The sequence below is a fragment of the Ambystoma mexicanum genome, chromosome 6q (genome assembly GCF_040938575.1).
Source record: "Ambystoma mexicanum isolate Mex_15411 chromosome 6q, UKY_AmexF1_1, whole genome shotgun sequence".
Lineage (NCBI taxonomy): Eukaryota > Metazoa > Chordata > Amphibia > Caudata > Ambystomatidae > Ambystoma > Ambystoma mexicanum.
Window position 1 is genome coordinate 1469585475 of NC_090937.1, and position 27312 is coordinate 1469612786.

Here is a 27312-nt window from a genome sequence, read left to right on the forward strand (position 1 = left end):
GTTGCGTCTAAGTATATATGTACATGATGTTGGAAATTATTATAATACCTATACTTGAATATTTTATTGTGATTTTAGATATGCTGGTTTTGTAAAGGTTCTACAAAGTTTTCTATTTTTGTAAATGAACCAAATACAAATAAAAAATAAAAAAATTAGCCATTACTTTCATTTCAGCTCACGCCAGCACTTTCTACCGCTATTGTCCAATCAAGCTTACAGTGTCCGAAAACCTCTGATGACCTGGGGGTGTCTCTCTACTTACTCATCTTCATTAAATATATTGCTTGGGTACATATTAGCCTTTCTAGGACATTAACGATGGGATATACTGTCACAACACATTCTTTACCAATTGGTCTTGTTTCACTTTTTTTGGGCTAAAATATAGAGGTCCGCCCAGGTGCATGAACCCCTCTCCCATATCACACGGCTCCCGGCACAAGATTGAGTATCCTCACATACCCACTCAGGTAATTTAGAGCTTGCATGATAAATCAATAGGAAGGTGATTTACGTTTGGGCTCTTTACGTTCACTATTCTTCTCTCGCTCGTTTTTCAGTGATGTACTTGGAATTGCTCTACCCTCATCACCCTATACTATACTTACTATTATGTTCACTATATGGTAATGTACACATCTACATTATTATTAGCAGAGGACTAGTTGCATGCATGAACCAACCAGTTGCAAATGGTTCCATTAAAACTGTTTTTGATTCTCTCGCATTCAAGAACATGACAAGATTGTTCTTACTGTAAATTATTAAGATACATTTTGTTGTATTCTACATACACTGATCTGAACTTGATGAAGGGAACGGTTTATTCTGAAACGCGTTGTGCATTTTAATTCGGAAATATAAAGAAGAATTGCACACAGAATTGGCTCTACTGAATTGTTTTTTGTGAACTAATTTGTCACAAATTGAATTAATTGCGTTACAATATATTGGCCGATTTACAGCACATTGGTGTGCAGGGGACGGGAGTGCCTGAATCTATCTGGACACCATCTTGTATTTCTCTATACTCCTCATCTCCCAACCTCTGGTGGCCTAGTGCCCCCCTGAAAATTGCGAGACTCTCAAACTAGGGTTGGACTCTAAGACAGGTTAGAAAAATGTTATTCAAAGTTATCATAAGTTGGAAAGTTTGCACATAGGTTTCAGATGGTGGAAGTTACTATACCTATGGTCGATTACATAAGGAACTTACAATTGTGTTCTACATGTGCTACTGTGTATTGGTACTTATCTTGCAAATACTTAACTGTCATATTGCATATATTAAGTGACCATTTTTTAATTAACTAAGTGTTATAGTTTTTTCTTGAATACGTGTATGTGAAGATTTCTTTGTACCTTCCTACAGCCCTCCTCCCCGCCTAGATTAAGCCTGGCTGCTCAGCCATTCTACCAAACCTTTGTTTGGTTCAGGCCAAACCCAAGAGAACCCTGTACATCCAACATGGGCTTTATTGAAGTTTGGTCACAGACAGTAACTTGTGTAAAACTCCCTAACCCTATTGCTCAAATTTCTGTATAGTGTTAGGAGTGTTTCAATGTTGTAATTACTCTTCCATTATGCATGCAATCAAGGTTATGCTTTAAACTACTGCTCTTTGGAAACTCAGTCAGGTTTCATTTTAATAGCATTTATTGTAAGGTGCTTATACATCAAGTAAATTGTGTTTCAAAGCGCCCAAGGGGCCATGGGGAGGGGAATATGGCAATGAAGAGAAAGAAAGAGGCGGTCCTACTAGGCCTTGTGAGCGGTGCAAGTGCAGACAGAGAGAAGGAACTAGGGAAGGGGGGGAGGGGTGAAGTGCTAGGAGTTCCAATGAGGGGAGTGCTAGGGAGTAAGTTGCAAGCAGCTGTTAAGTGCCTGGCAGAGATCACTTGGTAAGAGTGGTCAACTACATGTACCATGAGTGCAGGCCTGTGAGAAAGCCCTAGGTGTTGGGGGAGAAAGTGGAAATTAGGTGTGCAAGCGAAGCAAGATGGATGTTAAAGAGCCAGGGAGAAAGGTGAAAGGTTGGAGCCCTGAGGAACGCCACAGGTCGAAATATACAGGTGGGAGAGGAGAAAGAGCCAAGGATAACTTGGTCAGTGAGGAAGGAGGTCACGCAGTCCATTGCCCACTTCGAGATACCAAGGGGAGCCGTTTTATGAGGATGGAGTGGTTGACCGTATCAAAGGCAGAGGAGAGATGAAGTAGAATGAGAACAGAGTCAAGAGATGCGAGCAGTTTTTCACGGGTGTTCAGGAGCCTCTGGATGCTCGGAATCCAGATTGATGGTCATGTAGGCAACCGACAAGCTCAGTGTGCTGGGTCAGTTGGGGGAAGACCAGCTTCTCCAAGAGTTTCCCCCAGGAAGGGAGTGATAGAGATGGGGCGGTAGTTAGCCGGACAAGACGGGGTCGGCCAAAGGTTTTTTCAGGAGGGGGTGCACAAGAGTGCTTGAGGGAAAAGAGGAAAGACCCAGTAGCAAGAGAGTGGTTGCAGAAATCAGCATGCGCAGGGGCAGGGGAGCCGATAGTGTCCTTAATAGTTCTGGAAGAACAGGGGGGAGACCTGTTTGGAGGAGACCGTCATAGAGCGGGCAACTCTAGTGACCTCATCGGATGGGAGAGAAGGAGAGAAAGCCAGAGGGAAGATGGGAGGCCATAGGTGGGAAGAGAGAGCAGGAAAAGGAAGAGTGAGTGCTCAGATTGTCCTGTGTTCTTGCAGTGAAGTGTGTGTCCAATGCATTGCAGAGGGCCTGAGAGGATAGAGGAGATGTGGAAACTGCGGAAGGGTTGGCTAGTTCCTTGCAGATTTTAAAGAGCTCAGCCGTGTTATTGGATGAACTTGAGTTTCAGAGGGGCTAGGTCAGAGTCATACCAGGTATTGAGCTTGGGGGCTGGCTTCATGCAGATCCTCATGACAGTGGCATGGATGCCCACGGTGTTGGTGATTAAAGGGTAAAAATTAGCAAGGGCAGAGTCCATGTGAGTATGTGCAGCAATGGGAGGGGAAATTAAGTGGTGGCAAAAGCTGCAGCTGACAGTCGAATGACAGGAGGAGACTGGCACTGCAGGCAGAAGCTTAGCCGGGGGACCTTAGAGATGCAAGTGAGAGGACAGGAGAGCATGGTCAGACCAGGAGAGAGGTGTGGTGAGAGAGTTGGAGATGGGGAGGTCTGCTGAGATGAGAGATTCCAAGTTATGTCGGGCTGAGTGCGTCGGACCGGAGGGATGAATGGTGAGGGAAAGGCTTACGGAAGGCTGCAGAAGAGTCCTGTGGCCAGATTAGGAGAGTCAAGGTGAATATTGAAGTCTTTGAGGAGGAGAAGTTTGGAGGTGGAGGCAAGAAGAGAAGAGGTGAGGGCAGACCACTCAGAAGAGGGAGACCGGACCAGCAGTCCTGTAGATCATGGCGAGTGTCAACGAGAGGGTTGGAGAGACAAAGCCTGCATACAAGGCTTTCGAAGGAAGAGTAGGTCTAAGTTGGAATTCTAGTAGCAGGGGCCCATTCAAGGAAGATCAAAGCCACTCTTCCTCCAGACCGGTTAGGCCTGGGCTTAGAGAGGATCTTGTTGCCCTCAGGGAGGAGCGTGTCAAAAGCAGTGACAGATGGCAATGAACCACGTCTCGGTGAGAGCGAAAACGCCAAGGTCAAGGACTTCAAGAATGAGACGGATATCGGAGGAGTGTTTAACAGCAGAGCAAGAGTTGAGGGTAGCTGTTTGCCACCTTTGAAGGTCTCCCTATTAGGGAGAATTCTCAGAAATGTGCTAATTCCTTGCACCTTAGAGACCCCCAGCAACTTTGCTGGATTTTGAGGACTTGATTATTTTTCACCTGGAGAGAGTGAGACCCTTTTTCCCCACACTCATGTATTTTAATGTGATTTCTGAGCTTTGTGTTTTTTGATTGTGGAGTCCGACAACCTCCATTTGCATTATCTTTTACATTGTGTCATACAGCACCTTCAGTAAATCGAAATTGACTTTCTAGACCCAGCACACATCTTAGAAATAGGGAGCTGGAGGGGTTACCACTGAATGGCTGGTGGTCGTGGTTTTGTTTTAACTACCATGGTATGCATTTAATGCGGGCTGCGTTTGCAGCTGCAGTAAAGCAACCAAGGGTGACATTTTTGTCCAAAGGGCCCTGGTCGTCTTTTTTCGCCATTTCTTTGTGGAAAGGTCCTTCTTGCGATTTACTCTGCGCACCAAACCAGGTTTGGTCCCATTGTACGCTTTGCCTTTTTGCGGGATTCATGGGTGAAGCCTGCCTCTGGCTCCAGGGTGTCTAGAGAAGCCCCAAACTCCCTGTACTTAAGTCTCCTAGGAGACCCAAATGCACTCTGTAGCGATTGGCCAGCTGACTGTCCTGCAAGGGCAAACACCCTGCTGGGTGACTGACAGCTAGGCTGGAATGAATGAGAGAGAACTGAATAAAAGGTGAGGCTTTTGGCTTGGAAGGCAGAGTCGACCACTGGACGAAGGAACCGAACAAGAACTTGAGGACGCCTGCTAGAATTCATGGACCGTTGGTTTGCTCGGTGAAGCCCTGCTGCTGTGCTGAAACTCCAAATTCGTATCGACAAAGAAGCCCCTGCAAGGACGACTTCTGCCCTTGAGTTGGTGTGACCAATCAACTCCAAAGTAAGCCACCTGAACATCGTTCTCTGAGCTGGTTGAATTTCCACAGAGTTGCTGCTGGAAACCGTATAGCCAGGTAGAGGAACACCAGATTGTGTGCGTTGCTTTTAAGCTGGCCTAGAGCTCCAGGAAGATCCTCTGGACTCCCAGGAAGCAGGATTGACCGAGCCTGAGCCCCTTCAACAGAGTGCGGGACCCCAAAAGCAAGGAAAATCCATTTCGACAGCCAGGAACCGCTGTGTTACTATTTGTAGTAGACGCGAGGAGCTGAAACACTGAACAGCCACCGATTTGAAGATTGCCGGTTGCGAGCAGTGACTGTCCCATTGCAAGAGTCCCCAGAAGTCCTCCCTCTTGTCCCCACGACTGAGACCCAGGAACCGTGAGAGCTGCTGAGCTGCACAGGACCAAAAATAATCTGCTGCACGTTTTCTTCAATTCAAAGGTACTGTACAAAGTCTGAGAGAATTTACCCCTTACTGTAGAGTTGCTTGCATCTTCTACCATTCACAAGTCTAACGGCTTGTGGCCTACATTTGATTCTTCTTTTCTTCAAGACTTGTAAAACATTGTATAAAGACTTTTTCTACTAAATTACCGGAGGTGCTTCATCCTATGTAAGATTTTTTACCCATTGACTTTGGCCTAGCCTGTTATACTGAATGACTCTGCTGTGGGGATCCAAAAGTATTTGCCTGCTTAAGAACATTTGTGGTCTCTTGTTCTAATAACCTTTTCCTTTTACCAACGTATAATAGTATTCTAAATGCAAACAGTAAGATATTAATGTCCCCAGCACTCTAGCTATTTAAGTCACCTGAGGGTGTAGGTTGTATCTGTGGGCCATCCCAAAGGGGTCTTTAATGATTTAGGAACTAAGAGTGTACAGTATTGAAGTGCATTTGATGTTACTATTATATTGTTCCCTACTGAGGAAGGCTTATTCTAACTGACTGATAAATTAATAATTGTTTATGCAACAAAGTGTAAGTGTTTATTTGAATACTTGACACAGTGAATCTCTGTGCAACTCCCCTACAGCTCACACTGACCCCTCTTGAGATGAGCCTGACTGCTCAACACGCTACCAAAACTGTGTAGTCAAAGGTTGGGTTTCCTATACCTGTAGTAGGGTACTGCATACAAACTTTGCCTAACACTTCTGAGGTGGGGTACAGGGATGTGGTACGCCAGTCTGTAATGGAGAAGGGGCAAGAGGGGTGGTAGATAGAGGAGTGGCAGGAGAAGGGAGGAATTGATGAGACGGATGACGCCCATCAAGGAGGAGGACGTTGGGCTGAGAACCCTGGGCTACTAAAGTGCCATTCAGATAGACAATGATGCGCCTAGAGGATGAGAAGTCTGCCAAGAGTACTTCTCATCTGGTGCCACCATTAAGGGGCGGTGAAGAGACAGGCGAGAGACCATGTGAGCAATCCATAAGTCGGGAGAGGGGGCGACAAAGAGGATGTCTCCGACAGTCTGCCTGGAAGAAGCATTGGCGTAGGGAGAAAGCATCCCTGATCCTTCACTCTGGGTTTCCTCCTTTTGGCCCTCTTCGCTGGGTTTGCTTCCGGTACCTTCGATCAAGGTAAAATAAATTAGGGTATGACTGCCCAGGTTTCTGCGGTATGTCAGATGGGGCATATTTAGTTGAAAATCTTAAGAAAGGTGCTCCTCCCAATTCCAACAAGGCTACGCTCCCCCGGTAGTGGTGGCTATGATTCTGAGTAGGCCAGACTACTGCAAACCTTGTAGTTGGCGCAGCCCAAGGGGTTGGTAGGCCGATTACAATGTCTCCAGAATCTGGTTGCTGGGGTGACAACGGGCATCCCGTATGGGTCCCATATATCCCGTTTTGCGCACCCTTCATTGTTTCCCAGTGGCCCAGCGCATTCAGTTTAAGGCCTTCTGCATTGCTCATCACGCCTTAGATAAGGGAGCAGAGTGCCTGCATGCAAAGTTTGAGTGCTATATTCCTAACCGCCCCCTGCGCTGGTAGGTATGCTGTGTGTGCCCCCTTTTCGCCTTACTCGGGTGGGTGGCTATGCCTTTTTGATTGCAGCAGCACAATTGTGGAACACTCTTCCTCAATTTTTGAAACTTCTGCCACATATTGTAGCTTTTCGAAAACCTAGAAACACGAATTTGTTCTAAGCTGCCGGTATCTTGGCTAAGTTATGTGGCTCTGTGGTTGGCCTTTTTCCTCTCTAGCGCCATGATGCCCATGGGCAACCGTGCACTCTACAAATGGCCATAACAGCGTCACTCGCTGTATGTAGATTACTACGAGTGGCCACTGGAAACTCGTCGATTACTAAGGTTTGTGCCTCTGAGTTCTTGGGCCCAGAGTCCAAAATTGAAAATAGGCATTGCCAAATATCTTAGGTTTGTTGGATACTGGACTCTCCTAGGTCAAGAGTATCAGAGTATCTGGTAAGTATTTTCTCAAGAGTCCAATCATTAAGGTACTTGAAACAGTAAATGTTGATCCTAACCATCAAAGTGCTTGCTTGATGATAATCAGACTAACAAGCTGCCCACAACGTTTGATGTTTAGATTTTGTAAAAAGCCCCTGTGGGCCAGGATAAGTAAATGCATTATTATTACCAAGTGAAAGAGTGCTGTTAGATCCCTATCACGATAAGGGAAACAATATTAATGAAGATCTCATGATATCAAATCTAAAACTTTCTTTCGGACAACCAAAGAAAAATAAAACGGGTCACAGAAAATCATAATTCTATAAATGGATATTCAAGCAGTTTATTAGACTCCAACACTGTTCAATATTTAATGTCAGCTTAGCTAAATGGATGGCTATGTCTCTTAGCGGGTTAGATTAGCTTTTCTTATTAGCTAAACCACTACTATGCAACGTTAAACAAGAACTTTCTACATGGATATGTTTCCCACTGATCACTATTCACTCAAATAGTACCTTTCTGTCCTGCTCCAGTTTTAGGTCTGATCTGTAATGCTCAAGAGCTTTTGCCACAGATGTCTCAAGTGCTCTCTGATCTTCTAGTTTTTGATTTTCCAAGGCTGCTTCAATGTGCTGCTTTTCTCTGACTCGCTGTTCAGCCATCTCCTTATTTAGCTGGTCGATTCGGCGATGAGCGTGGGCGATGAGAGAATTTAAGTCATCTGTACTCAACTCGCAAGCTAAGGACACAAAATGATATATTATTAGCTGGCAATTCTTAAATGCTGACAAAAGGTCTCAAACACAAGAAGTTACATTTTTTTACACATCTAACAAAAAGAAAAGAAAGTTAATACACCACCTAAATCTAATATCCCCCACATCTCCCCACCCCAAATTACAAATCTTTTCCACCAGGACTCTGGACTTAGTTCTTCATAAAACACTTTACAGAAAATAGAAATTTAAAGACATAAGCCACCATTATTGGAGCACATCTTGTGCCCCAAGTTACGTAAGAAATGTGATTTCCAACGTTATCCATAAGCTCAATTAATTCCTTGCACACTATATTTTACTTAGCATGAGGAAATGCAACATTTTTCTCTCTCAGGGCAAGGCATGCATTTTCGAAAGGTAGACAACTGAAAGGCAAGTTAGCAAACTCCCAAAATATGTGATTTAACCATGATGCCTATTGCAGCATTTATCTCATGTCTAGAGCTCAAAACACTGGAGAAGAGAGGAGTTTCACCACTTTCTTTATAACGCGCACAAGACGGACTTAACCATATAATGGTGCAGCTGATACCAACAATTGATAGAAGAAACATCCCTCTTAATTAATGAGCAGAAGAGCCACCCACGGCCTCTATCCCCCTTATTTAAAAAGGAAGGTCTTGAGGGCCTTTCGAAACTGGTAAAGTGTCTGAGGACCTAATCTCTTTAAAGATGCCATTCCAAAACCTGGGACCAAAGACTGAAAACCTTCCATCGCCCCTTGAGACGCATACAGACAGGAACGGTCAGCAACAGTTGGACCTTTGATCGGAACGTCCTAGTTGGCTGGTAGCGACAGATTTTATTTCTCAAATAATCCGGGGCGAGGCCATTTAAGCTTATAAAAATCTGACATGCTAACCTTAAATTTAATGTGATCTTCCACCGTCAACCAGTGTACTGTTCAGCGAAGATGGGATACATGAGTTGATCTACCTAAACAGCCGTCTGCCAAACAGTCTGACGGCTGCATTTTGGGCTTTTTGAAGTCTGTGCAGTTTGGCCAGGATGCCCATCAAGAGACTGTTACAACAGTCAAGGTGGGCACTCGTAGCACCCACCACCATCGCATGATCCTCCCCTGGGATAAATGGCAGAGCTTGCCGTAGCAATCACAGCAAGTGAAAAATAGCCTGCACTTTGGCGCCAACCTGTGCCTCACTTCCGAGGTTGTCTTCACAAATGCAGCCCAGGTTTTTAACCGAAGGGGCACTCTCAATTCTACGCTGAGGATATTAGGGATGAAGGATTCTTTAGCAGTCATAATAAGATGCTTGGGTCTAAACAATGCCAGCTCCGTTTTAGAAGCATTCAATTGAAGCACGTTTTGGACATCCATTCACTTTCATCTTCCAGACAGTGCTTCACCTTAAGTAAAGTGTCCTCAATGTTTATGGTTTTGATGAAGATCTGAGTATCGTCAGCATAGGAATGATAATTCACCCCATGACTCTCCAGAATGTCATCAATGGTTGCAAATGAAGATTAAAAAGTAGGGGTGACAAAAACGAACCTTGTGGGACTCTGCATCCCATCAAGATAGGGTCTGAAATATATCCCCCCACCCTTCGGTTGGCTAGAAATGATCCAACCCACTTATTGACATGTTCTGAAACCTTGCCTACAGCACTCAGGCTGTTGAGCAGGATATGGTGGTCAACCGCATCAAATGCCGCGGACTGGTCCTGCATCAACAGTGATAGCCCTTCCTGATCTGCAACCCTTATCAGTTCGTCCTGCAGTCTGGTACCTTAAGTTCTGTTCTCTTTCATAAATGTTATACCCCCCCCCCCCAAGCCCTCCCAATTCGACTTCAACAGAGCTTGGAAGAGTGCTACCGGTGGGTTGCCGGCAACCTCGAAACACAGAATCCAGCGCCTGCATTCCCGGTGACATCGGGACATTACAAGTCGCAGCGGAGCTGAAAGTCAGACGGCAGATTCAGTAGCCTTCTGTGGCGTGCTTGGGAGATACTGAGTATTCCCCTTCTCATTTTAAATTTAACATGTATGTTAAAAGGACAAACTTGCCTTTAATCGCTGGTCGCAGTGGAACTTTTTATTAATTTGGTGCACCTTTACCACGGGCTGTTTGCACAGCCCCGGTAAAGCCACCCATGCATGCTCATTTTGCAAAAATGACATCTGTCTTCGCCATTTTAGTGTTCCTTGTCCTTTCTTGTTCCTTCCCCGATCTCCAGGGTGGGAAATTCCTGTGTGTGATTTTTATCTTCGGCGGGAGTCCTATGGACTCCCCACCCAGGCTCCAGAGTGTCTGTGAAGGCAGGTGTTATGGAGAATTCTCATTTTATGGCTAATTTCCCTTACCTATAGAGTCCCCCAGCAGCTTTGCTGTATTTGAAGGGTTTATTTCTTTTTCCTGCTAAGAGTGAGACTCTTTTTCCCACTCTCAGGCATTTTTGCTATGTGTGTTCTAGGCTATTTTTGTGTTTAATGTCTATGGGATTTTCTCAACCCCATAGGAACCATCTTTATTCACATATGTTACACAGCACCCTCAGTGCAGTGACACAGGGGTGTCGTAGCGACCCCCAAACATAGACTCCATACCCTGGGACTGACAGTCTCCCAGGGCATGTAAAGTCCCAATTGACTTTACTAGTCAAATCCTATGAACTAAACCAGTACAACCCATCTTACTATGGAGGTACTGGAAAGGGTTAATAGTTTTTCCCTTATGTTCATTTTCGAGAGGGTACCGTACAGTCCCTCTCTCAAATGTTTCTGGCTGGTGGCAGTGGTTACTACCATAAATATTCGACTGCGAATATTTCCCTATGGGATTTTCCCATTGTTCGAGGCTACCACAGCCTCTAAAATACCGCCGGTGCATTTTAATATTAACTTGACTCTGTTAGGTTTTATTTGCCAGAACTTTAATATAACTTCTTTCTCGTGTCTTCCTCTAAACTTCTAACCCAGGTTGGGGATCCTTTGTTCGTCCTTTTGGAGGGCTTCTACCAAGCCGCCCTCCTTTCGGCGCCACTGAGTCTGGGGTGGGTCCATTGTGTGGGAGGGGGAGTAGGACCCCTGGACGGGTTTGCCTCCGCAACCCATGTCGCACTCTATCCTGATAGGCTGGAGGGATTCCCGCGAAGATGACCACTCCACTGTGTGAGTGACAGCTAGGCTGTTTGAATGGGGATGTTTTTGCATAAAAGCAGGGTCCTGAGGAGCAAGTCGTCGCCACTGGAACTAAGAAGCCGAAGAGGAGAGAAGCCAAAGACATCTGCAACGACTGAACCACCGGTGAAACCCTACTGCAGCGTCTCACCACTTTTCTCCACACGACGAGAGAAGATCTTCATCTGCAAGAGCCTTCTTCCCTTGAGCTGGTGGGGCCAACCAGTTTGCCAATCGCCTTCCTGGACCTGCTTTGGCCGAATCTCCCGTACCCTGTACTCGGAAGCCGGATAGCCAGGCACCAGTCCACCCGAACCGCGATTTAAAGGAGCGTACCTTTTATTCGTCGGGCAGCACCGCGGCTGGTTTCATCCCTGTGTAGTGCAGTAACTCGAACCTTCCTCCACGACGAGAGCCTCTCTTCCTCTGCTGGATCACCCGAACTGCAGGAACTACCAGGAACAACCGCCACCGCAGGAGCCACTTCTTCATTTAAAGGTACATTGTTCCGCCAGGTCGCCCTTTCTTCGCGGTAGCACTAAAGGGGTTATAAATCCTTTACCTACCTGTCGGTTTGGCCGCCCTCTCTCTTAACATTGTCTTTTCAACTTCTGCATCCACCTTTGCAGAATCGGTAACCAAAGACTCGACTGCAGCTACAAGAACATTTTGCTCCTGAGCCCTTGCCCTGTACCACTAACTCTGGTACAGGCCTACTGACTCTGGCTACATTTATTAGGCCTGCATTGATTCTCAACTAGAACTGTGTTGGTGCACCTACTTCATATAACTACCCTTTCTTCCCCTTTCTAAACCTTGTGAAATGCCATTTTGCTCAGTTTTAATTTAAGTATTGCCTATACTGATGCACTGTCTTGCTTAAACTGGTTCACAAAGTTATGGGAAGTGTTGCTAAGGTGTGTAAGAAACTATTTCTATATAACTTGTGCTTTCCCTCCCTTGTGAGAAATTGATAGAGGATCCCTTGAGTGTGGTTTTCACTGTGCCGGTTTGCTCAGTTTTCACTCTGGTTCACTTGGTCTACAATTTAACTTGGGAGTGTATATATTTTTCCTTTGACTTAATTTAACTTGCTTGATGACTGATACATGTGTTTTATTAGAAGTGTATAAAATCAATATGTATACTTTTTAATACCAATCTTTGGTCAGTGTTTCCTTGTGCCATAGTACTGTAGGCCTATTGTGTAAACCCCGAATACTGCTCATCTCCCTCTTGACATAAGTCTGACTGCTCAGCCGCGGCTACCAACTAAATCTTTGTGGTACGGACGGATACCAAAGGGGATTTATTGCTCTAACCTGTAGTCTTAATCTTCTGTAGTGCTCCCTAAGGGAACTGCACAGGATTCTGCCTAACAGCAGCAAGCAAGAAGCGAGGGAGGAGCCCAACAAACTGCAGCCCTTTGTCTTCCAGCCCGAGTGCGAGATTCCAGTTCAAACGGGGAGGCTGGCTGTCCTGATAGGATTGCCAACGCCCCCATCCCCCCCCCCAAAAGTTTCCATTTTGCAAGCCTGTTTGATTGGCTGTGTTCCTGCATAAAAGTCTGAACCTGGAAGCTGAAGAGGTAGTCGAACACTGAAACCAAAGCTGTAGAGGAAGAATTTATAGCTGAAACGATTTCCAGAGACTGGAGAGCTTGATGTGCAACCGGAGCCTGCTGTAGCCCTTCCTTCCAATCGACCTGGGGACTCTGAAAACGACCCAGAGCCTGGTGGGAACCACTAGACTCAAGACCTGCATTTTGAGCCATGCCACACCATGCCGCAACCTTGTGGGGTTGCACTACCCCAATACCCTCGGACCTCGAGCCATTGTGCGGTGTACAGTCTTCCGAATTTCGCAGAAATTTTGTGGGCATCCTGCTGGTTCTTCAGAGGCACGATTCCAGTCCAAAATGTCCCCTCACCAGAGTGATGGACCTTGCAAACGAGAATCAGACGGGTGATATTCAGTCTTCTGTGTTCCTAAAATAAGCCGCCAAATCAACAGAGCTGCATCCAGCCACAAGGAAAACCTTGCCTAGAGCCTTACCCTTGATCCTTGCTGCAAAAGTCCTTCCAGTGTTCTGTCTTCTGTATGAAGGAATTCAATGACTGGGTTTTTGGCTGCAGATCCTCAAGTCCTCTTGCTGCAAAATCATCTGTGCTAAGGTACTGTGCTGGCTTGGGCATTTACTTACCTTGAGTCTCTTGTGATACCTGTGTAGTCTTGGGGTGTTTATGATTGGGTGTCCTCTCGTCCAGTGCACCCAGGTCCGTGCTGGAATTCTCCTAGGGTGTCTTCTGTGAAGTTCCTGGACTCTCTACCTCCACTCCGGTGGGGATGGTGCGCGGCATAAATGATCTTTAACATTAAAGTACAGTACTTACTTGTTCTAACAGTCTTCCTTAGGAACTCACTTTTGCTACTTAAACTATCCTGACCTGCCTGTTGGACACTAGACCCTAGCGACGCCCCTTCTCCCACTGCAAACACTCATGCTCCAAGAATAAGGGAACGACTTCTAAGGATTGAGCCTTTTGCCTAGAAAAGAGAATACGTGTTTAAAAGTTACTTACTTCAAAAAGAAGTTGGTTGGTAAGAGTTAACAGTTACAAAAGTTATTACTTACCTGTAAGATTCTGCCATTCTGAAAAGTATACTTTAGCATCTTTCTTTCCTTATAAACTGTTTTGCTGTTCTAACAGAAAGTAGATGTACGGTTATATTACTCATCTGTGATTTGGTTGTGCCTCTTCCCAAATGTAATGCTGTTGGTCTCACTTCACTATTCCTGTTAGGATAAATGTATGAGTGTTCCCCAACTGGGCCTCGTTACCCCTGACTTGCCGTTAGCCTGTCCTGAATGAGGCTACATTAGATTTTAGCTACCTATAATAACAGTCATTCATAAAGTGTAACACTGGGTTTTGCTTTGCTTGGTCTACTGTAGACAGACACAAAACAGCCTTATACCTGCCTTTAAGTTGCTTTTTTTTGTTTACATTTTTAGTTATTAGAACAATACAAAGTACATTCCAAACCATGACGCCATGTGATCCCCGAGGTCCCTCACCACCCCCCCCCAACCCCTCTTTTCCAGATCTAAGAAAGTCTATGACATGCATGGATAGATGTTACAGTTTGCAAAACGGAGCTGCTGAGCGGTAGATTTGTGCTACAAAGGTCTGTGATCGGGGAACTATTCAGTGTGGTTCAGTCTGGTGTTTCTAAAAGATAGCCAATATATGGCTCCCTAATGTCTGGTCGTCTAGTGTGGAGGGGCAAAGTTTTGATGAAGCTTGAATCTGTGTCATTGCAGAACGCTATGTCCTGTAGCAATCTCTGTGCGGTAGGTGGTGGACCTCTTCCCCCAAGCCATGGCAACTCGGCGATGCGCCAATACCAGCAGGAGGCCGGGTAGTATCCTCCCTGAGGGTTGTAGGTTCCTAGTGCATCCCAGCATTGTTACTGTAGGGCATTGGTCAAGCTGTTCGCCTATTATCTGAGGTTTTGGTCAGTACCTCTCCCCAGAAACTGTTGATTACCAGGCACTCATGCCAGGTGCAGGAAGTCTGCTGGGGTCTTGCCACACCTCACAAATGCTGCTGATTGAGTCAGGTGGTGTCTGTGTAATTTTTCATGAGTGTGGTACACCTGGTGGACAAACTTGAATTGTATGAGTTTGTATCTCATATTTAAGGACACCTTTTTGTGTCTGGCATGTCTGCAAGAGCTTTTTCCCACCTTTGTTTGGGAACTGCTTATTCTGTGGAGGTGGACAACAGATCTTTGTAGATACTGGACACTAGCTTGCCTGTTCCCTATGACTGGATCACCCTGTGTAAAAGCTGTCACGTGGGCGGCTGAGCAGGGAATGAAGGGAATAAGGATTTGAGAGTGTGCCGGAGATGGAAGTAGACAAAAATGTCTAAGGGAGTCGGCCCCCTGTTCCCGGACTTGTTGGACTGTCAGGAAGTTTCCCTCCATGAACCAGTCGTTTAGTGTGACAATCTTTAATTTGTCTACCCATTGGAGGTATATTTTGTTGGCCGTAAGTGGTATCCCCGGTATGAACCTAGCTGGGAGCAGGGGCGAGCACCTGGTGGTGATATTGCTTTTCTGTGCCATCTTCCATATCGCGTACGTGGTGTGTACTACATTTTGGGTTTTTGGTGCTACTTGAAGTTCTCCTAGGATGGCCGCGTGTAGGAGATTGGGGGTTATGAGGGCCCTTTTGGTCTGGACGTGTGGGCGGATTGACTAGGTGGTGTACCAGTGGCTCAGGAATTGCGCTTATTGCGCCTGTGCCGCCCAAAAGTAGCCTTCAAAATCCTGAAGTGCTAAGCCGCCTTTCGCTATTGGTTGTATGAGGGTCACGTGTGCTACTCTTGCTGGTTTGCCTGCCCATATCAGGTCGAGGATGAGGCCGCACAGACGTTGGCAAGAAGCCCTGTGTTAGTAAAAGTGGCATGTTTACGAACAAATAGAGAAGTTTAGGCAGTATGACCATTTTAACTATTGATATCCGCCCCCATAGTGTAAGGGGGAGGTGTCTCCACCTTGAAATTTTATCGCTGAGTGTCCCCATGACCTGCCTGTAGTGGTCTCTGAATAGGTTGTCATAGTTCCTAGACATTTTTATTCCCAGATACCCTGATGATTCCCAAGTAAACTCAAAGTCATTGTTGAATTGTACAGTTCCCTGGGTTAATGGGAACACCACCGATTTGTTGTGATTCATTTTTAAACCCGAAAAGGATCTGAACTTCAGAACCTCTCTCATTATCGGGTTTAGGTTTGTTGCTGGGTCGCCGACAAAGAGCCACGTCATCAGCATTTAGGGACAGGATCAGCTTGTGGGGCCCTATAGTTAGTCCTCTATCCATGAATTTGGTTCTAAGGCTTGCGGCCAACGGCTCCATTGCTAGTGCAAACAGAGCTGACAAAGGGCAGCCTTGCCTGGTTCCTCTTTTTAGTTCTATGGGTTCCGACCTTGTTTTACCCAGTGTGATGTTGGTCGGGGGGGTTGTGTAGAGAAGCGAGACTAGTCTTAGGAAGTAGTTCCCTAGGCCAAGCTTCTTTAGCACTGCAGAGAAGTATGGCTATTCGACTGAGTCAAAGGCCTTCTCTGCTTCGAGATGGACCGGTACCGCTTGTGTTGAGGGTCTAGTGATTCAATGATTCCAAAATGTTCCGGCCTGGGATGAAGCCGGCCTGGTCGGCCAGTACCAGACCCGTCATTAATGGGAGTAGGCGGTTAGGAGTTTAGCAAGTATTTTGTTGTCTATGTTAATTAGGGATATTGGCCTGTATGAGGTACACTCGTCTGGGGGTTTCCCTGGCTTGTGAAGGAGGATAAGGTTAGATTTGCGTAGCATGGGAGGTAAATGCCCTTTCGCGAGGGCTTCCTTGTATACCGATAGTAGGATTGGTGCAAGGGTTGGGGCATATGATTTATAGAACTCTCCAGTCAGGCCGTCGGGGCGTGATGCTTTGGTTCCAGGAAGTACTTTCATGATCTCTTCGACAGTGATTGGTCTATTTAGGCACACTCTAAATTCTCCCTGCACACAATATAATTCTGTATCGTCCAAGTATGTCCGAAGGGCTGCTTGGTTGTTCAGAGCCTTGGAGCTATAAAGTTTGACTCAGAAGGCATGAAATGCTGCTACCATTTCCCTTTCGGTGTGGACTAGATTGCCTTGTGGATCACGGACACAGTCCACCTGTGGGGGTCACACATCTGCTGCTAACATTCTAGCTAGGAGAGCTCCTGGTTTTTGGCCCTCGTCATACCGCTGAATCACGTGGCCGCGTGTTAGGAAACGACTCTTGCGGTTGCATTAACCCTGAACTTATCCAGCTCTTCTCTAATAAGAGCAAGTGTGTGTGGGGGCCGTTTAGTGCGGTATAGTTTTGTTCGGGTTTCCCACCAATTCCCTTCTCAAAGTCTTCAGTATCCTGTTTTCCTTGGGCATACATATACCCCTGACAAAGCATTTTAACGTTTCCCAAAGGGTTCCGCTCAACGCGACAGACTCCCGATTGTTAGTGAGAAAGGTATCAATCTCATTAAGGAGTCCTTGGGCAAACACTGGGTCTTGAGCCGTAGGTTTGAATCTCCAAGTGGGGCTAGTCTTTTGGTTGTCCGTCGGGATGCATTCTAAGGTGACTGTGGCGTGATCGGACAGCGTCCTAGGAAGGATCAGGCATTCCCTCCACTGAAAGCCACCCGTTTGGGACACTAGTAGATAGTGCAAGGGCGAGCTGGTCCCATGGACCCGGGAGTGGAACGTATTTGCGGGATTCTTTATGGGAAAGTCTCCATTCATCTATCGGATTATAGGTCTCGCAGATTTCCCGGACTTGGAGGCTTGCTTTGGTGGTTGTATTAGTGAGTGCATGGGACTTATCCCATTTGGAGTCCAGGGTCGTGTTCAAGTCGCCCCTCAAGTCGCCCTCCCCATATGATTGTGGCTAGGTCTACTTCTGCTAGGTGCGTCATCACCCAGTCGAATGGGTTAGTGCCATCTATTTGATTAGGGCTACTTCAACACCCTCTAGTACCCCGTGGACCAGTAGTGTCCTGCCTTCCTTGTCAAGAGCTGTCGACAGCAATCTGAACTTCCCTTTCCTGCTGATCAGTATAGCTACCCCTCTGGCGTAAGATGAGAAGGAGGAATAATACCTATATAATACCTATGGCATCCCCATGAGGAGGCCCACCGATTCTCAGAGGGTGGAAGTAGATGGGTTTCTTGCAAGAACGCGACCTCTATGTTATGTCGCTTAAGGTAGTGAAGTATCTTACTTGTTTTGGCTGGGTTGTTCCCTCCACGGATATTGCATGTTATCAACTTGAATGGGCTGGGGTCGCTATATGTGTACTCAGAGTGTGCTAAACAGACGTAAGAATTGTGTAATAAATATGAGCATGATACTTTTGAATAATGAGTTATTGGGGTGTTTGGTCAGTGGTGGACAAGACCACGGTTGGAGTCTTCTCTTGAACTGTGTAAATCTCCCTTCCCTTACCCTCCCTCACGGGCAACCCCCAACTTGCCTGTCGAATGCCCCCCCCCTCTCTGTGAACCAGAAACTCAAACAGTGCCAAGCGCGCCAGCTCTTAACTTGACGATATGTTTAGTTGCACCTGCGGACGACATACAGGTAGTTTTTAGTCAGGTAATCAAATGTGGGAATAGGATGGTGGCCCTCCATTTTTGTTATTGACGGCCATCATAATTATTGTGGAGGCTGCGCTGCTGAATTGCGTCGGGACTCCATATACGGTGGGTTTTCAGGTCAGGTCTCTTCTGAGTCGGTCGGCGCCATCCGGTCCTGGATTGTTGCGCGGGGGCTGACAGCCCATGTCGTCCAGGTAACTGCTGACTGCTTCTGGCGAATTGAAGAATTGAGTTTTACCTGCATGTTGAATGCATAGTTTCACAGGAAAGAACATGGAATATTGAATTTGATTGTCTCTGAGGCGTCTCTTTACACCAGCGAAGGATCTGCAGGACGATTGGACAGCCTGCGAGAAATCAGGGTATACCTGAATCCTGTCACCGTCGTCTTGCAACACTCCTTTCTCCGGGCCAGTCATAGGATCATGTCGCGACCTTTATAGTTTAGTAGCCGCACAATGATGCGCCCCGGGACTGGCCGGGCCGCGGTTATCCGGTGGGCCCTCTAGACCTCAAAGAACTGGGAGAGAGCAGTCTCTCCGAACAGCCCTCTGCAAACTGACTCAACAAAGTCTTCCATCTTCTGTGGGAAGTGGCATAGTTCAAACATAAGCATCTCTTACCTCCTCACCAGGCTCACCTTCAAGCGAACAGGTTGCGCAGCACTGCTTGGCCGACTTCGGATTCCTCCCTGGAATCGCTGTCGACGCAGTAGAATTTCGTGAAGGTGTGCGTCGACCTTCAAGTAGCAGCCCTGCAGGTGTCCAGCAGGGGCACACCAGACAGGAACGCCACTGTAGCAGAGATCGCCCTGGTGGAGTGGGCTCTTGGATGGCCAGGCAGCGGTCGGTTTGCCAACCAGTGACAACAAGTTGATACAGTCGGAGAGCCTCCTGGAAATGGAAGCCTTGGACAGGGTCTTCTCATGGTTAAAAGGACCAAAGTTCACAAAGAGCTGAGAAGTTTTCTGGAAACTTATTGTGCGGGCCACATAAAACTTCAGCGCTCTAGCTACATCCAGCAAGTGCAAAGTCCTTTCAGACAGCGACAAAGGCGTTGGAAAAAACACAGGTAACACCAAGGGCTCGTTTAGATGAAAGTCCGACGGAACCTTGGGCATGAAGGAAGGGTGCGTCTGCAGCTCCACCCTCGTCTCGTGGAAAGACAAGTAAGGTGGTTTACCGGAGAGGGTCTGGATCTCACCCACTCGTCATGCAGAGGTGATGGCCACGAGAAAAGCTGTTTTCCACAACAGAAACCTGAGTGGAACAGAAGGCACAGGCTCGAACGGGGGTCCCATGAGCCTAGCAAGTACCACATTGAGCTCCCACTCCGGGGCCTTCACCGGCGGGAACAAGCAAAATAGTCCCTTGATAAATTCCTTGACCAACCAGTGCGACCACAAGGAGGGTCGTCCTGGGGATCTGGTGTAGTGGGAGATAGCCGCCAGATGAACTTTGATGGAGGCGTGAGCCAGCCCCGATTTGGCCAATGACAGCAAATACGGAAGTACCAGAGGGCCCGTGACCCTCAGAGGGTTGATCTTCTGGTAGCGGCTCCAAATAGTGAACCTCTTCCACTTGAGTCTGCAGCATTTCAAAGTAGACGATGCTCTAGCCTTGGCGAGAACTTCCTTGCAGTTTGCCGGGATATCGTAGCCAGCAAATTCTAGCGTTGCAGGAGCCAGGCCTTCAGGATCAGAGACCCTGGATCGTGGTAAAGAATGGCACCTTCTTCCCTGGCGAGAAGATCCGCGACCACCGTCAGCTTGACTGGTGGGGACGCTGACATGCTGAGAAGGTCCAGGTACCAGATCTGCCTCGACAAGCTAGTGCGACGAGGCTCATCCGGCACCGGTACCATCTGAGTTGACTGGTAACTCGGAAGTAACAACGGCAACAGAGGAAACGCAAACAGAAGAACAAGTTACTTACCAACTAACGTTTTTTCGACTGGATGTTCCTCCCAAGTATACCTCATCTTAGATAATATGCCAGCTTGCTGCTTCTTTGTTCGGAAAAATGTTTACGCCAGAGGGCGCTGTGCTCGATGGCCCGTAGCATTAGTCCTACGAGGGCTGCCGTAGAGTGTCGATGTCACCCGTCGTATAAAGGGCTCGAGCCACGCCCGTTGGTCTCAGTTCTGTTTTTTCTGTGTTAATGGTTGCATCAGTTGTATCAGGCATCGAAGGATGTCAGGCTCTTAAGGAAGTGCAAGTGCAAAAAGCGTAAAAACTGTACAGAGGAGGGTCGATGAGGAATACGTGGGAGGAATATCCAGTCGGAAGAACGTTCCAGTGGTAAGTAACTTGTTCTTCTAATGGATTGTGTCCTCCCACATATTCCTCATCTTAGATAGACTCCCGCAGCAGTAGTAATTTGGAGGAAGGAGTACCAGAGTTTTTAATTATGTACTGAATGAAGGATGGCTTTTGCAAAAAGGCCTCCTTGGTAAGAAGTGCAGTCTAAACAATGTTTTACAAAGGTGTGCATGGATGACCAGGTGGCCGCTGCGCACACATCCTGCACAGGAATACCCCTCTGAAGAGCTGTGGAAGTTGCTATGCCCCTGGTTGAATGAGCCCTTAAACCATCTGGAGGCTCTTTCCCAGCCAACCTGTAACATTAAGATATTGCAAGGATTATCAATCTGGATAAGGTTTGTTTGGACACACCAAGGCCCAATTTGTGTCCAGTGTAACCGACAAATAACTGATCAGTTTGTCTAAACCTTTCAAGTCTAGAGATATAGAAGCTGAGAGCCCTTTTAGGGTCCAGCCTGTGGAGCCTTTCCTCCTTTTTACTAGCGTGCGGAGGAGGGTAAAAGGAAGGTAAAGTAATCTTTTGTGACAGATGGAAATCTCAAACTATTTTAGGTAAGACAAAAGGTTTGACCTTCAAAATAACTTTATCCTTGCGGAAAATAGTGTGAGGAGGCTTACAAGAGAGCACCTGCAACTCACCCTGCAGGCTGAAGTTAAAGCCACTAGTAAAACAGTTTTAAAAGTTAGGAGCCTTACAGGGTAAGAATGTAAAGGCTGAAAAGGGGCACACAAGGAATTTTAAAACTAAATTTAAGTCCCAAATGGGAACCTGAACAGGTGTAGGAGGGAACACATTTGTTGACCCTTTAAGAATTTGGACAACTAAAGGCATTTTAAAATATGAAATTTCTACTGAGGAGCGCTTGAAGATGGATAGCGCTGCTAAATCTGCTTTAATAGTACCAACCTGGAGCCCTGAGTTGGCCAAATGTAAAAGAAAGGAAAGCACCATGGGAGTGCTACATTGATAGGATCCACCTTCTTATCCCTGCACCAGTGACTGAATTTCTTCCGACGACACCGGTACAAGGATTTTGTTGCTGGCCTTCTAGCCGAAAGCAAAATTTCCATAACGTCGCCCGGAAGGTCCCAATCCTTATATCTCAGTCTTTCAGAAGCCAAGCGTGAAGGCTGAGAGCTTTGACCTCTGGATGGAGAACTTGACCTTCCCTTTGCGAGAGGAGATCCTCTCTTTGTAGAAGACGTATTGGGGAGCAGATGGACATGTCCAGAAGGTCCGGGTACCACTGTCATGACCCTCGCCCAAAACCCCCTCTGGTAAACCCATTGGCCAGGTCTAGTCAGGACTCGGGCCTCTAGAGCCTGGCATCCTCTGCAAAAGCCCTCATGGGGCCAGTCCTGGCGTCTATGGCGCCAGGCTCATACACCATGAACAACAATGTGCTTGGGAACTACTTTATTGTATTGTCAGCCAACATGGAGGCATTCACATAGCTTGGTTCCTAAGAACCAAGCTATGCGGTCTAGTGTTTTGGGTGTGGCAGGCCTGGAACTATTTTCCCTGGTACTACTTTACCTTGGCTATATAAACCACAACCTGAATGCAGAACATGCTTCGTGTTACTTTGCAGCTTGCAACGTGATACTCACTGTGTCCAGCTATTCCCTCGAACCTCGGAGAAGCAGAACCTGCAAGGAGACAAAAGGATCATCATTAGCAGCAGCATCTTACCTGCAGTCTTCATCTTTAAACACTCGCAGCTACTGAGAAAAGCTTCCTCGAATCTGCACGCCTCCCGGACAGAACGACCTGAAAGAGGAAGATAGAGGCAACATTAAAGAAAGCTGTACAGACATTTACAAATTACGAACTGCTGAAAAGGCTTACCTGGCTGGTCGCCTCTTGGCTGGCACCACTCCGGATATTACACTCACGCTGAAGAACACCGCGACCTACAAGGAAGGAAAACACAGGTTAGCAAAGGCAAGACTTTGCAGCGCTGCGCATAGCGCTTACTTACCACATCATAGAGCTCTTAATGCGCCATTGTTTACCAGCGGGGCTCAACCAAGCCAGTTCGCCCTGCTGAAGCTCCGCATACGTAAGGGAGAAAAAAAAAAAGACATTTTAAACAAAGAAAGGCATCCAGGATAGCAACAAAACTAAAGAAAAGCAAGAAGACCTACCTGCATAATATCAAACGGGCCGGCGTCAGTGAAGTAAGTGGACCGCACTCGCCCATGAAAGACAACGCGCCCCTGCAAAGGCAGGACGGAGAGCACGCCTAATTCTACCAAAACGCAGAACCTTCCCCGCAGACCACATCAGGGCAAAGCTGAGAAGCATACCAGCGAGTAACCCAGCTCGGTGGCGTCCCTGTGGATACCAGGTGAGTGTAACAACTTTGTTCTCCTGACCCAATCCGAGGCAATTAGGATCATGGTTTACCTGAACTTTCTCAATCTCCCGATTACTTGAGGAATCACAGGGACTGGAGGGAACGTGTATAGGAGTGGAAATATCCAGTCCTCTACGAACGCGTCCCCTGGACGACATCTTGGGGGAAATTCCCTTGAGCAGTACAGTTCGCACTTTTGGTTGGTACCGGTCGCGAACAGATCGACTTGAAGGGTTCCCCAAAGGGCGAAGATCTCTTGAAGGACTTCCTGAGCTAGATCCCATTCGGGGAGACTCTGCTCTGCCTGCTCAGAGCATCTGTTGCCGTGTTTTTCTCTCCGTCTAGATGAATCGCCGATAGAAAGATTCCTTCTTGCATTGCCCAGAACCAGAGCTGCATTGCTTCTCTGCACAGTGGGAGTGATCCCACGCCTCCTTTTGTTGAGGTAGTACATGGCCACTGTGTCGTCCGTCATTTTCAGGACATTCTTTCCCCGTACAGAGGGCATAAAGGCCTTCAGCGCTAGTCTGATTGCCCTCAGCTCCAAAAGGTTGATGTGTAGTTTGGACTCAGATGGTGACCAACGACCGCTGATTGTCAGATCGCTGGTGTGGGCTCCCCACCCTGTGAGTGAGGCGTCAGTCACTACCGTTATCTCTGGCCATGGTTGCCAAAAAGGTTCCCCCTTGAGGATATTCTCCTTGCAAGCGCACCATAGAATATCTTGAGCCACCTTGGTTGAGACTTGCAGAAGATCTTACATCTCCCCCGAAAATTGGGACCATTGAGTCCTGAGGGCCCATTGAAGGGATCTCATCCTCATCTCTGGCACCAGAAAAATGCAGGATGCCATGAAGCCTAGCAACCCTAGAAAGTCGAATGCCGGTATATGTTGGGCATTTTGAAACTTCGTTACCATCTGCAAAATATGTTGAGCTCTCCCCTCGGGAGGCAAGGCTTTCCCTGAGGTAGTATCCAGGACTGCTCCGATGAACTAGAGTCTTTGGCTTGGAATCATTTGTGACTTCTTGTAATTGAGGGAGAAGCCCAGTCTGTGTAAGAAGTGGCAGGTCATGGTCAAGTGTTCCTGGGCTCGTTCTGGTGAACTCGCCCTGATTAGCCAATCGTCCAGGTAAGGGTAGACATGAATCCCTCCTCTCCCGAGACTCGCTGCCACTACAGCCATCAGCTTGGTGAAAACCCTCAGGGCGGAGGTCAGCCCAAATGGCAGAACTCAAAACTGATAGTGAGATCCGCCAACTGCAAACCTCAGGTACTTTCTGTGCTTGAGATGGATTGGCACATGAAAATAAAGGGAGTACCAACCCTTGTTCCTCCCCGCTACAGGTACATGTTCTATTGCACAAGGAGCTATTCTGGAATTTTTACAGAATTGGCTCCCGATGGATGATCTTGAGGTCTTTGATGAAAAGGAAGACAGTAACCATGGGTAACTATCTCTAGCCCCCAGGCATCTGACGTAATGCCTCGCCATTCGTCCACATACCGAGTGATTCTGCCTCCCACCAGGGTTTTGTGGGTTAAGACCTCAAAGTGGCTTTGCAGCGGCTGCAGCAGTGGCTGAGGAGGTAGTAGCCGCTGCTGTGGCCGATATAGCACCTCAACCTTTTTCCACCACAAAAGGGTTTTCTCTGTTGGCCTCTGACTGGCCTTCCCCCTCCCTTTTCCAAAAGAGGAATAGAAGCGAAAGGGGCGACTCTTCCAGGAAGATGAGCCTGCGTAAGAGTGTTGTTGAGGTTGCCTTATAGCGGTGCTGAGTAATTTTGCTGCCGCTTTTGAGGTCTGCTGCTTCATCAAGCTCTCGTCCGCCTTGCTTCCAAACAACCTCAAACCGTCAAAAGCCATATTAAGTAATCTAGATTGCACATCGGGTGCAAAACCAGATTTCCTTAGCCATACAAATCTAGGAAAGACCGCGCTAGATGCCATGGACCTGCTTATACTATCTGCAGTGTCCAGTCCTGACTTCAGGCACTCCTCCATAGCTTACTTTCCATCCCTTACTATCGCCAGGAAACCATCCTGTTCCTCACCCTCCGGGATGTGATCAGCCGCTGCATTCAAGCGGCCCCACAGGGTTTAAGTAAATCTAGCTAATGTACAAGTCACATTAGTAGATTTAGGGACCATACTGCCCGAACTGAATACTTTCCTCGCCCAAGCATCAATCTTTTTATCGTCCCTGTCAGGGGGCATGGAGGGTTAAGCTGACTGCTTATTTGCAGTCGCAGCTTGAATCACCAAGCTCTCCGGTGAAGGATACTCAGACAGATACTCTGGATCTGAAGGTGAAGGTCTGTACTTTCCCACAAATGTTTTATTTATAGCTAGTGAAGATTCTGGGATTTCCCAATTTGCCATAATTCTCTTTTGTAGAGCTTTGTGGAAAGGAAGGATCGGGTCCTTCATCAATAATATCTGTCATGTCATCCTGGTCATAATTCTGTGGCACTGTCTTCCACCTTTCCATGAGGTTCCTATACCCCGATTCTGCGTGGTCAGTAGGGTCTGGCCTTTCAAATTCTACCTCAGGTGAGGTATCTAGGCCACTGGCTGATTGTAGGCAGTCATAAAGGTCTGCCATCTCGGAACTTGGATCTATTAATTCCTCAGGAACTTCTCTTGTCCCAAATTTAACACCAGCTGAAGTAATTTCTTCATCAGAGGATTGTTCTTCAAAAATGGTGGGCATGGATTTAAAAAATTCCTGCCTGGGCTGAGGATGGAAGATTTTTTTCTGGTAAAGGGGGCGTCATTGACCTTGTTTTAGCCATAATTGTCGTTTTGGGTATCGGTATAAAAGATTTCCCAGACAAAGGAGTTGATGGAATCGACGATGGCTTCGATATGCTCGAAGGAATCCTTGAGGTCATCGAGAAAGGCTTCAATGTCATCGAGCAAGGCTTCGATACTGAGGTCGAAGGTATCGACGCCAACTTTGGCTTCGACGTAGTCGAAGGACACGTAGAGTCGATGCCTGACTGACGATGAGGACGCCATTTTGTCCTCTGTGAACCTCGATTTGTGCACCGAAGGTTTCTGTTTTGTTTCATGAGGCGCTGGAGAATCACACTCTGCGCACGCCCTAGACTTTGTCAGATTTAGCGTGTACAGTTTTAGATTTCCCTCTGTCACTTTTTGAGTGGAAAGGGGCATGATCTTCACGCCACTTTTTTTTAGAGGGGTTGGGCCGCCTTCTCAAAAATCTTCAACATTGAAGCCCTAAAGACCTCCCATTTTTTTTGGGGAATCATGCTTAGAAGGACATGAAATGAACCTTCTGTCAGGCGAGGAGGAGGAACAGGAAGAAGATTTGTGATGTCGCTTCTTTAATTTTTTAGATTAAGAGGAGGCAGATTTCCTCGAGCGACTCGGACCTCGACCGCCTCATGACGACATTTTCTACTCTACCGAGTCTTTTTGCAGTCTTAAAAGACTCCTCTCCCACCGCTAGCTTACCTTGGCGTTCCTTAAGAGCCTTGTTCGACATCGCATGACACGAACCGCACTCGTCGACCCGATGCTCAGGGCTCGGGCACCAAAGGCAGTTGCGGTGAGGATCCGTAATGGACATCTTCCTTACGTACTTCAGACACTTTTTAAAACCCGTCTTGAGTGTTGTCGGAGTAGAGGATGAAGACATTTTTAATGAGAGAACTGACGCGCTGTTTCGAAACATGAAACTGTGGCGCAATTTCTTTTTCTAAGAAAGAAGAAGCAAGCTGGCAGATTATCTAAGATGAGGAATACATGGGAGGACACAATCTATTCGAAATAGGCCTTCACAAGGGAATGAGAATGCGTCCTGTATGCGCCCCTGCTGGGGGAACCTGCTGGCAAACCTCCGGCACTTGGAGTTCTTTGCCGTCGCAAACAAGTCGATCTGGGGATTGCCCCATCTGAGGAAAAGGTTCTCCGCTAGATCCTGCCGAAGTTCCCACTCGTGGCAAGAGTGAAGCTCGGCGACCGTGTTCTCTACTCCTGCCAGATGAAACGGAATGAGGAAAATCCCCTGGGAGACGGCCCAGTGCCATAAAATGGCTTGGTCACCACAGACCGGTGTACAATGTCGTCCTCAAAGGATAGTATAGGACCACATGGACGGTATACCAAGTGTAGTGTTAACAAAGTGACGTGAGAAGGGCACCATTTGATGGACAGTATTTCTCCTGATTGGAAGTCTTGATTGCCAACTTCTCTGATGCCTAGAGTTTTGAGCAATTACAGCCACTCCACCAGCTCTAGTATCGATTCTGGCTTTACGAACGATTGAGTAGTTAGTGACGGCCAAAGAGAGGGTGGGACCTGATGCTGCATGCAGCCATGTTTGTTCTAGATAGTAGATCAAGATCTTTGATAGTGATCAGATCACTGATGTCAAGCGCGTGGGCCATGAGGGATATAGCATTAATCA

The 27312-nt window shown here is 47.1% G+C and overlaps 1 protein-coding gene across 1 annotated transcript in view; it reads right to left on the bottom strand.

The window, feature by feature from the left end:
• The window catches only part of IMMT (inner membrane mitochondrial protein), a 946894-nt gene that overhangs the window by 356855 nt on the left and 562727 nt on the right, over positions 1 to 27312 (bottom strand). Inside the window, exon 11 of the mRNA XM_069632176.1 lies at positions 7595 to 7818. Within this exon, the coding sequence (XP_069488277.1) occupies positions 7595 to 7818 (224 nt within the window). The remainder of the gene's footprint in view (positions 1 to 7594; positions 7819 to 27312) is intronic.